Source organism: Emydura macquarii, unplaced genomic scaffold (assembly GCF_026122565.2).
Source record: "Emydura macquarii macquarii isolate MOO-44397 ecotype Brisbane River unplaced genomic scaffold, CSIRO-AGI_Emac_v2 contig_3328, whole genome shotgun sequence".
NCBI lineage: Eukaryota > Metazoa > Chordata > Testudines > Chelidae > Emydura > Emydura macquarii.
The window spans coordinates 2,454,172-2,466,516 of NW_027133465.1; the positions used below are offsets into that span (position 1 = coordinate 2,454,172).

The 12,345-nt window shown below is 42.0% G+C and overlaps 1 protein-coding gene across 3 annotated transcripts in view; it reads left to right on the forward strand.

Moving 5' to 3' along the window:
* NARS2 (asparaginyl-tRNA synthetase 2, mitochondrial) overlaps positions 1-12,345 on the forward strand; it is a 78,761-nt gene that overhangs the window by 23,537 nt on the left and 42,879 nt on the right. For all 3 annotated transcript variants that reach the window (XR_010917154.1, XM_067533187.1, XM_067533188.1), the window contains exon 6: positions 3,663-3,763. Coding sequence is in view for 2 of the 3 variants with exons in the window: in XM_067533187.1 (XP_067389288.1) it covers positions 3,663-3,763 (101 nt within the window). In the remaining variant the exon portion in view is untranslated. The remainder of the gene's footprint in view (positions 1-3,662; positions 3,764-12,345) is intronic.

Below are 12,345 nucleotides of genomic sequence, written 5' to 3' on the forward strand. Positions count from 1 at the left end.
GTTAATTTACATAATGCTTAAGTAAATATATATAGAGAGAGTGTGTACTCATGGTTAGCAAAAAACCCTAAAAGCACCAAATTTCATATCAAGTCTGTATTTAGTTGCAAATCAACATGTTGCAGTGGTTACCAACAAAATGAGACTTAGCCTTTCTTTGGAAAATAACTAAAAAAAACACCAATGCAAAAGAAGATTAAAATTGATTATTCAAATTAGTTTCTCTCCAGGTGATTTAAATCAGAATTAAAATCAGCAGTTTGAATAAATCCACCCTGTCAGCAACCGCTCTTCCCCCACAGACACAACTGTGCCTATAGAAGAGTGCTACTGTTGGCATAGCCAGTGTCATTCAGGAAGATGGAGCTTTGCAGCCAGAGCTCCATCAGGATATGCGGCATCTCCAGATATGCCAATGCAGGTTCTGTAATGTGGCCAAGACCTAAAATGGAGATAATCCCCAGTGCTTGTGGAGGGCGTGAATGTGTGCAAAACTTTGGAGAGGCGAAGTACTAAGTTCATTAATTCTACTCCTAAAAAAACCTCCTTGCTGAGGTGCTCAGAGGGCCCAATCCTGTGCCTGTTGAAGAAAATGGGACGCTTTCCATTGGCTGGTAGGTCTTGCCCACATGCTCAGGGTCTGACTGATGGCCATATTTGGGGTTGGGAAGGAATTTTCCCCTGGGGCAGCTTGGCAGAGACCCTGGGGGTTTTTCACCTTCCTCTGCAGCACATGGGTCACCTGCAGGTGTAAACTAGTGTAAATGGTGGATTCTCTGTAATTTGAAGTCTTTAAATCATGTTTTGAGGACTTCAGTAACTCAGTCAGTGGTTAGGAGTCTATTACAGGAGTGGATGGGCGAGGCTCTGTGGCCTGCACTGTGCAGGAGGTCAGACTAGATGATCAGTTCCTTCTGGCCTTAAATTCTGAGTCTGAGACCTCAGTGGAAGGTGAATTAGGCCGAGAATGCTGCACGATCTCTCTCAAAGCTTTATAGAAATACTAAAGGGATCAAAGACCTCCTTCAAAATGTGAGCGATGAACCAAAGAGAAATGGGTGCACTGATGAAGAGGTTGGAGAGAAAATCAGAGTCTGGGTGGTGGGGGAGGAGCAAACTTTTTGTAAAGATGTAAGCGATTAAAGATTGGAGATGATGGGTGCTGGATCGCTTCTCCAGACAGCCAAGTTAAGGCAAGTCTCTCAGAGGAGGTCATGGATGTGGCCAGCACCTATGCTGAGAAGGGCTTGAAGAAGCAGCATTCAGCCTGACTTGTCAGTGGAATACAGCCTGACAGCTGTTAGTCGCATGCAATCATGTCTTGGAAATTTTGTCCCTTTCTAAGATGGTTGTATGTATTTCAACCCCTGCACCCGCCTGTGTAGTCTGCCTTCATACTCTTCTCCCTCCAATCTGTTGCTGCATCTTCCTCCTCCCCTTCCTTAATTGTAGTTAAATTTGTTGAGGAAGAGAAAGGGAAGTAACATGAAATAGTTATAAATAAACCAAATCACAGTCCCTGGAAGTGAAGAGATGACTGTATCCTGTTTGTGGAGAGGGAAGAGCACTGTGAGATTTCATGTCTGGCTTCATCATGAAGGAAAACAAAAAATGGTGAAGAAAGCTAGTGAGTAAACTTGAGGAAGTAGATAGAGGGAGAAGATCTTAACTGAGAATGGTTAATAAGAAACCTTTCATTTGTTACATGGGTGTAGACAACCCACCTCACCCCACACCCCCAAAAATATTTAGGGATTACATTAATAAATAAATGAAACACAGTTTGAAACAATTATAATTTCTCCATATGTAATCATGATACAAAACTACTCATTAAAGTGATATCCAACAACTTTTATACTATTTTTAACTCTAGGCCCTTCCCCAGTAAAAAATGTTGTCTTTGCCGCTGTTTTAAGAGGCTTTTTATGTAGCTTTTGCAACATCAAAGCACAAAACCAGCTAAATCTTACAGGGTGTTGATGTGTGCACATTGTCTAATGACCTGAACAGATATGCAAGAGCTGGAAGGAGAGATCATTTGTGTGTGTGTCTGCCTATATGATGTGTAATCTCCATATTGCTGGAGTTTTTTTTTTTACTCATTACTGGAGTCTCATTACTGTAGCGCCTTTTCTAAAGGAATCAAATTCATTTCCCTGTGAAAGGAGAATAGCTCTGATTTAAAAAATCTTTATTAAACTTAAGGCACCTGCTTTAGATGGAAATCCCCCTCCCCCTCCTCTTGCTTTCTTATCAGGCTTAACATTGAGCTTCTAGGGTAATGATGTGTGAAATCAAAGATATTCTAATGGTAGAAATTCTTAAGGATTTTATTTTCCATGATCTTTGTGGAGAAGAATGAACTAGTGCTTAAGATTCAGGACTGGATTGGACAGTCTGTTTGTTCTGTACAGCTTTTCAAGTCATTCAGAGCCTTTCATTTTTTATGCCTCAGTTTCTTAAAAACCTCAGACCTGATTCTCCCCACCACCCCACTCCTGAGGTTCTGAGGCTATGACTACACTGACGGCAGCAAAGTTGCCGCCGTCAGATCGATTTCTCTGGATCAACTGAGCGGTCAGTGAAGACCTGCTCAGTTGATCCAGACATCGACATACTAAGATCACCTTCGCAAGTGGCATAGCGCTGCGTCGACGGGAACATGGTTCCCATCGGCGCAGTGCAGTGAAGACGGCGCGCAGAAGAGGAGCAGAGAAGTCAATGGGAGTTACGCAAGATTTTTGCGTAGCTTGCGTAACTCCCGTCGACTGCTGCCGAATCTTGGAGTTAAGTGTAGACACGGTCTGAACGTTTATGGCTCCAATTAGCTGAGTATGCGTAGGTCCTCTGAAATTCTGTGTACTTTTCTAACAGCTGAAGACGCTGTTGTTTTACCGAAAAATGTTTATTGTGCAGTTCATTCTGTTACTGGGCTGGGGGAGAGAAATAGGAATGTGGATTTGTTAAAAACCATGTTTCATGCCTTATATAAACTGACACCCATAAACCGTCTATCCATCTATCCCTCTCTGATATCCTATATATGTAATTTGTAACAAGTAGTTATTGATTTAAATACATTAACATGCCAATACTGTTTAAATGCTCCTCAAGAGACCATTAATCTTCTTTAGGTATATGATCCAACTTTGGAGTTTGTGTGTCGTGTCCCCCTCCCCCCCCCAACACCACACACACACCCCCACCACCACACACATACCCCCTCCCACCCACCCATGTTCTGTAGGCTACTTTAGTAACAACAAGTGATACCATCTTAAATTATCCTGATGCCTTTTCTAGACTGGAGATTAGCCTCAGATTCTAGTGCAAATCATGGCTTTCCCTGTCAACATAGGCGGGTTGCATAGTGGAGCTCTGCTGAAATAGGTAATTGCCAAGTTAGAAAAGACCCCAAACTGGTTTTGAAATGGACTTAGCCTGAACTACTTTTAAAACCAGTTAGACAATGTTCCTGGTGTAGACAAGCCCTTGGTATATGGCTTTAGCCCTGGAAGCATGGGACCTTGTTCTGTTGTTAATTTCATTTGGATTGAAGCACCTGTAATTTTCAGAGAATGGGAATGAAGGATAAATCAGGAGCCATGTTCCTTACCGAAGATTAATAGTCTGGCATGTTGTGCGTTCTTGATTTTCAGACGTCGAATAAAGTATCGGAACCTGGGGAAAATCCTCATTTCTTTGATGTTCCTGCCTTCCTGACGGTCTCTGGACAGCTGCATCTAGAAGTGATGGCTGGGTATGGAAATCTTTTTTCTTGGCCTCAGGGAGCCTCTAAACAACTTGGTCAGGGCTTCTATCCAGTCAGCTTTGTTTCACCTGTTCCTCTTTCCATGTGCTTGCTGAACACCCAGTTGGGCAATGTTTTGTGGTCAGTGCTGGAGAGTGCATCTTCTTCCCTGCAGCAACTCCAGGGCTCACCATGCTTTCACCTCCCCATTTCCAGCTGTGAAAGCAATCAGCAATTAAATAGCTAATGATGATATTGCAAAGAGTTGACATTAGACTTCAGAGTTGAGATTTCTTCCCTCTCCCCCCCCTCCCAAAATAGGTTTAGACGGGATGTGAGTGTTCACACCTATGAGAGCCACTGTTTTAGTCTGTCTGCAGACTCAGGCTGGCCTGCTTTCACAATGATTTAAATTAATTGTGTTGGTGTCATTCTATTGATACAAAGGTGTTTCTCTCACTATAGCTGGGTTGCACTGATTTACCTAAATCTGTTTTTCTACTGATTGAATGAAATTGATGTAAAAACTAAGTGTACATCAGGCCTTGGGAAGATAGCAGCATGTCAGCTTACCATTCATAGTGCACTAGGAAGGTTATCCTCTCAACCTTGGGGGAGAGAAACCTTTATTTTAATGAAAACTTTGTTTCTGCAGAATCTGAATTTTCAACGGCATCCACAGAAGTACGTCGCACTGACTAGATCTAGCCCACACGCCAGGTGTTTGAAACCTCTGAGTTAGAGAGCAGGAGTGGGAGATTTGGGTTCTAGCATGGTCTCTAGCACGTATTTGCTGTGTGACCATGGCCCAACGTGTCTGTTTGCTCATTGAAGAACGGGGTATGATGATCTACTGCACACTGCTGTGGCGAAGCTAATTGACTGTCAGTAAACAGTCTCCCTCTGACAGAGCTGCTGCCAGAGAGAAATAAAACTTGTAAAGCACCGTATATCCACTGAAATCTAAAGGTGAAATCCTGATCTCATTGGAATCAATTGCAGAACTCCCACTCATTGCAGTAGGGCCAAGATTTCACCCTGAGAGATCGAGGGTATAAGATGCTGTGGAAGTTTTACTTCTCTCTGGCTTGGGCTCTAACAAAGAGACATCCTCTCTTCGCAGAGCGCACCAGAGCAGTTAAGGTCAGCTGAGATGCTCAAGATAAGTTTTCACGAGCATTGGATAAGCTTGACAGGATGTCCTTGACGTGCTCTCTATCTTGCTGCCTGTGCTGTTCTGACAGAAGTGGAGCTTACTGTGACAGCCTGAGGCTGTTACATCCCCTTGGGCGTTTGTCTGCAGGATGGGGAGATGTTAGGCAGCTGATGGGAGAGGATGGGTTATTTGTAGGGGAAGGTGTTTTTCTGCACCTCTGAAAAAAGGTGGGATTGCATGTATTTGTGTGTGTGATGAAATTACATCCATGCCCACTGACTTTTATTGGAGGACATGCTCCTGTAAATCAAATAAGTATGAAGTGGTATTTTAACTTAATAACATCTCACTCCATTAAATTAGTCCCTCTTCTCAGAATAGCACTCAGCCTCTGGGAATGGACAGAAAACTAATTGAACACATACAGGGTTCTTTCTTCTAAATATGACTCCACTGGCATCATTCAGATGTTCCTCATTAGCTACAAAGGAAAAAAATGTGGGGCCTTGCAGTGTACAGTACAGTATGTTACAGGTTCATGCTTTATTTTGCAGAAACATGTTTTTCTAGGCATTTTAAATAGACAAAATGCCAGCTAAATTTAGAGGAGCTATATTTATCTTTAATGATCTATATTTGTTCTGTGAACCTGCTCCTCTTATTTTTTGTATTTGTTAAGCACAACATATTTCTGAGGTTTATAACTATTAAATAGCTCAGTCTTCAAAACAACCAAGTGAGAGGTCCCTGTGGGCTCAAAAACATCAGTCATGGAGATGCGTTATAGTTTCATTGAGATATTAACTGTAACATAAGAGCTGCCATACGGGTTGGACCATGGTCCATCCTGCCCAGTATCCTGTTGCTAATGTACAGAACAGGGCAATTGAGTGATCCACCGATCTTCCGCTTCTGGCTTCTGGTAGTCAGAGGTTTAGGGTTGCTGACCATCTTGACTAACAGCCATTGATGGACCTATCCTCCATGACTTTATCTAGTTCTTTTTTGAACCCCATTATACTTTTGGCCATCAGCACACCCCATGGCAATGAGTTTCACAGCTTTATTGTGCATTATGTGAAAAAGTACTTCCTCTTATTTGTATTAAACCTGCTCCCTATTAATTCCTTTGGATGATCCTGGTTTTCGTATTGCGTGTGAGGGTAAATAACACTTCTCTATTCATTATTTCCATACCATTCATGATTTTATAGACCTCTATCATATACCCTTTAGTTGTCTCTCTTCTCAGTTGAGCAGCCCTAATCCTTTTAGTGATTTCCTGTAAAGAAGCCATTCTATACTCTGAATCATCTTTGTTGCCCTTCACTGAATCTTTTCCAGTTCCATTATATCCTTTTTGAGATGGAATGACCAGAACTGGACAAGTCAAGATATGGGCCCACTATGGCCATATATGGTAGTATTACGCTATTTTCTGCCTTATTATCTATCCCTTTCCTAATAGTTCCTAACCTACTGTTGGCCTTTTAGACTCCTGCTGCACATTAAGTGAAAGTTTTCAGAGAACTATCCATGGTGATTCCAAGATGTCTTTCTTGGGTGGTAACAGTTAATGTATAACCCAGCTTAGTATTTATATAGTTGGGTTTATTTTTTTCTAGTGTACATTACTTTGCACTAATCAATGTTGAATTTCATCTGTCATTTTATTGCCCAGACACCTAGTTTTGTGAGATCACTTTGTAACTCCTTGTCATCTGCTTTTGATTTAACTGTCTTGAATTTTTTTTTTAATCATCTACAAACCTTGCCACTTTACTTTTCATTCCTTTTTCCAGACCACTAATGAGTATGTTGAACAACACAGGTCGCAGTACAGACCCTTGGGGGACCCCGCTGTTCATCTCTCTCCATTGTGATTGTTTATTACTAATCTTTGTTTCATATCTTTCAACCAGCTACTAATCCATGAGAGGACCTCTCCTCTTATCCCATGGCTAAGGTCAAGTTTTTGTCACGGGTTTTTTTTTGGTAAAAGTCAGGGACAGGTCATGGACAATAAACAAAAATTCATGGAAGACCATCACCTGTCCCTGATTTTTCCTAAAAATAAGTGTGACCAAACCCGGCTGATGAGGGAAATAAGAGCCCGAGCCCCACTGTGGGGAGAGGGGGAGGTCCAGCACCTGCCACTGCTGCAGCTGACAGCTCTGGGGACTCCGTGGTGGCAGGGAGCTGCAGGGTCCCCCCACTGCACCCCCACTGCCTGCAGCAACTTGGCGCTCCGAGTCTAGTGCCTTGGAGCTCCGGGGGTCCCCCAAACTGCACATGTTTAAAAAAATAAAGTTATCATTCATAAAAAGGCAATTTTCATCAAAAATGCTTTTGACTGAGAAATTTTGACCAGTTCTAGTTTTTAGCTCTTTGGGACTGGCTGGCTCTTAAGGGTTTTGGGGAGAACCCTGTTCCATCTACCCCACCTAGCCCAGACTTGCTTTGGGAAACAGGAGTGGGCAGACACCTTCAGAAGTCTATTAGTTGGTGGGGTGGAGCAAAACAAGCATGGAAGACAGGAAGTAGCTCTGTGTTCACATACCATCCAACAGAGGGCAGCGAGAAGCAGGAAGTTCTTTGCTTGCCTTACCTTTAGCGGCACTTATGAAGAAGATTGCAGAGGTTTGGGGAGGGCTTATTCAGAAGCTGGCAGAGAGTGTGCGTTGGGCGGGATGGCTAAAAGCAGAGGTTCTTCAGCTGCTCTTCCCAAGCATAGGGGCAAGCAGCCAGTTTGCTGGTAAATAGCCTTTGGAAACAGTTTTGACTATTTCTCTTTTTCTTCCCTGTGCCCCATTGCAAGATCTTTAATGACCCACAAGATCTCGCATAGAGCTGGAACTGTATTTAGCTTTTGCTTTCCATTCTAGTACTTGACGCTGGCCTAGCTGCATGGCTGACTTAGAACTGCTGCTGCTGGGGAATCTCGGAATGAAATCATATTGACGCCGCTCTGATTATTATCTGGACATCCATTACTGTCATATTGGAGTGCCTCATAAACTTCAATGTAAAGTAAAAGGAGACTGATTATTCACTTTTTACAGATGGGGAATCTAGGCATTGAGAGACTAAGTGACTTGCCCAAGGTCACACAGCGAGTCAGTGACAGAGGAGTTTGAACACTGAACTCCCAAGTCCTAGGTTAGTGCACTAACCAGTGGAGAATCTTTTGTTTCAGGTGCTGAGGCTGAAATTTAAGTAAACCCCTCCTTTTAACAGATTGCTCCTGCTTCCATTGATGTGGCAAAACACACATTGACTTTAATAGCAACAAGTCCTAAATGAGTCTGCTCAGGCACCTGTCAGGCAGTGGTGTGTAGTGGCTAGAGCACAAGAAGGGTACTCAGGAGACATGGGTTCTATTCCTGGCTCTGGCTTGCTGGGTGATCTTGGGCAAGTCACTTCACCTCTCTCTGTGTGACCTAGGGAGCCAATTACATGGCTAAACAGCAAAGTAAAAGATGCAGTTAGAGGCAAAAAGGCATCTTTTAAAAAGTGGAAGTTAAATCCTATTGAGGAAAAGAGAAAGGAGCATAAACTCTGGCACATGACGTGTAAAAGTATAATTAGGAAGGTCAGAAAAAGAATTTGAAGAACAGCTAGCCAAAGACTCAAAGTAACAGCAAAACATTTTTTAAGTACATCAGATGCAGGAAGACAGCTAAACAACCAATGGGGCCACTGGACAATTGAGATGGAAAAGGAGAATTCAAGGAAGATAAGGGTATTGTGGAGAAACTAAATGAATTCTTTGCATCTGTTTTCCTGGCTGAGGATGCAAGGAAGATTCCCAAATCTGAGCCATTCTTTTTATGTGACAAATCTGAGGAATTGTCCCAGACTGAGGTATCATTAGAGGAAGTTTCGGAACAAATTGATAAAATAAACATTAATAAGTCACCAGGACCAGATGGTATTCACCCAAGAGTTCTGAAGGAACTCAAATGTGAAATTGCATAATTATTAACTGTAATATATAACCTATCATTTAAATCAGTTTCTGTGCCAGGTGACTAGAGGATAGCTAATGTGACACCAATTTTTAAAAAGGGCTCCCGAGGCGATCCTGGCAATTACACACCAGTAAATGTAATTTCAGTACCAGGCAAATTGGTTGAAACTATAATAAAGAACAGAATTATCAGACATATAAATTAACATGATTTGTTGGAGAAAAGTCAAAATGGTTTTTGTAACCGTCTACTAGAATTCTTTGAGGGGGTCAACAAGCATGTGCACAAGGGTGATCCAGTGGATATAGTGTACTTAGATTTTCAGAAAGCCTTTGACAAAGTCCCTCAACAAAGACTCTTAAGCAAAGTGAGCTGTCATGGGATAAGAAGGAAGGTCCTCTTCTTGATCAGTAACTGGTTAAAAGATAGGAAACAAAAGGTAGGAATAAATGGCCAGTTTTCAGAATGGAGAGAGGTAAATAGTGGTGTCCCCCATGGCTCTATACTGGGACCAATACTGTTCAACATATTGCTAAATGATCTGAAAAAAGGGGTAAACAGTGAGGTGGCAAAATTTGCAGATGATACAAAACCACTCAAGGTAGTTCTGTCCAAACCAGACTGCGAAGAGTTACCAAGGGATCTTACAAAACTGGGTGACTAGGCAACAAAGTGGCAGATGAAATTTAGTGTTGATAAATGCAAAGTAATGCACATTGGAAAATATAATCCCAACTATACATATAAAATGAGGGGTCTAAATTAGCTATTACCACCCAAGAAAGAGATCTTGGAGTCATTGTGGATAGTTCTCTGAAAACATCCACTCAATGTGTAGTGGCAGTCAAAAAAGCTTACAGAATTTTAGGAATCATTAGGAAAAGGATAGATGATATCATATTGCCTATTTATAAATCCATGGAACGCCCACATCTTGAATACTGTGTGCAGACCTGATTGCCCCTTCTCAAAAAAGATATCAGAATTGGAAAAGGTGTGGAAAAGGGCAACAAAAATGATCATGGGTATGGAAAAGCTTTCATACGAGGAGAGATTAATAAGACTGGGACTTTTTAGCCTGGAAAAGAGACGACTAAGGGGGCTTATGATAGAGGTCTATAAATCATGACTGGCATGTAGAAGGTAAATAAGGAAGTGTTTTTTACTCCTTATAACACAAAAACTAAGGGTCACAAAGTGAAATTAATAGGCAGAAGATTTAAAACAAAGAAAAAGAAGTATTTCTTCACACAATGCACAGTCAACCTGTGGAACTTCTTGCCAGAGGATGTTGTGAAGGCCAAGACTATAACGGGGTTCTAAAAAGAACTAGATAAGTCCATGGAGGATAGGTCTATTAATGGCTATTAGCCAGGAGAGCCAGGGATTGCTGTTAGCTAGAAGCTGGGAATGGGCAGTAAGATGGATCACTTGATGATTACCTGTTCTGTTCATTCCCTCTGAAGCACCCAGCATTGGCCACTGTCAAAAGACAGGATACTGGGCTAGATGGACCATTGATCTGATCCAGTATGGCCGTTCTTGATAAGCACCAAAGAAAAACAATATGTAGGAATGGGGTTACTCTTCACATCTAGCCTACTTATTAAAATAATTAACAATAAAACTGTTAACAATGTTGCCCTTTAAAAGTTTCAGTGTTAGGTTTCAGAGTTAAGTCCCTGAGAGAAGAAATGGGGGCAACTCCTACCCCTTTCGTAGCTATCGTTTCAGGTTGCCTGCTGGGTGAGGCACAGAGCACTTCAGTGCGTCACAGCTGGAAAGTTTTCTTGCAGCCATACTATCTAGAAACTTGGTTTAAAAAAGAAGATTCTGCAGGAACTGCTTTGGACCCCCGAGAAAGACTGAGACAATGTTCACTGCACCCTACTCACTTAGTCTGATCCCACAGGAATGGCCTGGTTTTCAGGGTAAAAGCAAAGTCCTAAAAATGGAGCCCTTATTAAAGCTGATGGGATGGCTGAGATTTTATTTGCAGCTCACCTTAAGGAATCATTTCCTAGAATATGAGGTATGCCCCCTGGGAGGGTGAGAAATACTAGGTGAGGTGAGGGGTGCAGATAGACATCTCAGTTACTCTCCAGAGTCTCAGCTTTCATTTTCTGGGGGAAAAAGGTTAAGGCTCTGGCTTTTCTGGTTGCACAGAGAATCTCAAAATCCTGACACGTGTAACAATGCATTTGATAGCGGCCTTTAACTACCTGAAAGGGGGTTCCAGGGAGGATGGGGCTAGGCTGTTCTCGGTGGTGGCAGATGACAGAACAAGGAGCAACGGTCTCAAGTTGCAGGGCGGGAGGTCTAGGTTGGACATTAGGAAAAAGTTTTTCACTAGGAGGGTGGTGAAGCACTGGAATGGGTTACCTAGGGAGGTGGTGGAATCTCCATCCTTAGAGGTTTTTAAGCTGAGGCTTGACAAAGCCCTGGCTGGGATGATATAGCTGAGGTTAGTCCTGCTTTGAGCAGGGGGTTGGACTAGATGACCTCCTGAGGTCCCTTCCAACTCTAATATTCTATGATTCTATGAATTGATTCTATGATGTCTGCCTAAGTTTGCTGAGAGCCTGAAAATGTAGCTCAGAGGCCAAAGATAATCCTTTAAATGTCAGTATTTCACAGCTCATCAAAACATGGAAGAAAGAAATAGTAGTAATGAAGATCTTCACTATCTACTGGGGCTGACCACTCATTTTGAGTAAGCCTTTAACAACACATAGTAGGGCTGAAAAGTGACACAATTGGTTTCATTTTCCTGAAGAATGCTTAGCTTTCAGATGGTTGGGAAATGCTGCCTTAAAGAATGATCAAATTTGATGCTTAAATGACTTGTTAATTATGCAGCAAATGGAAAGAGAGTCCCCTCTGTATTTTCTTCAAGCACATTATTGCTCTGCCTTGTACAATCTTAAATGCTTTTGGATGCAGATGCACGAATGATATCTAGTACCTACTCCGTATCCCTGCTGTTAAGAGTTACCAAGTGTAAGGTGTAATTGGCTAATTTATCCTGGATCCTTTTAAAACAGAACTCTTCATGAAGTGTCTTGTGCAGCATTTGTCTGAATCACACTCATAATACAGACTCTTGTAATTAAATGGCAAACTAACATCCATTAATTAGACCCGTACAGACACTTAATTGGATCTATAAAAAGCAGCCGTGAAATGTCTATTCTAATTCAATTACTGCACACTCCAGTCTTGTTTGTAATTGCTCTAGTGATTTTTAATTACTTTTTATTATTTGGTGGGAGTACAATTTTAGTGGTTAAAGCAGGGGACCTGGGAATAGGTACTCCTGCTCAGAGCATCTCAACTCACTTAGACAAGCTGTTTGACCGCTTTCTACCCATCTGTAAACTGGGGTGACATCCTTGTAAGGAGTAGAGTCAATACAAGAGATGTGCAAGGTGTACGGTAGGTGTGGTGAAACGTCCTCTAGTTCA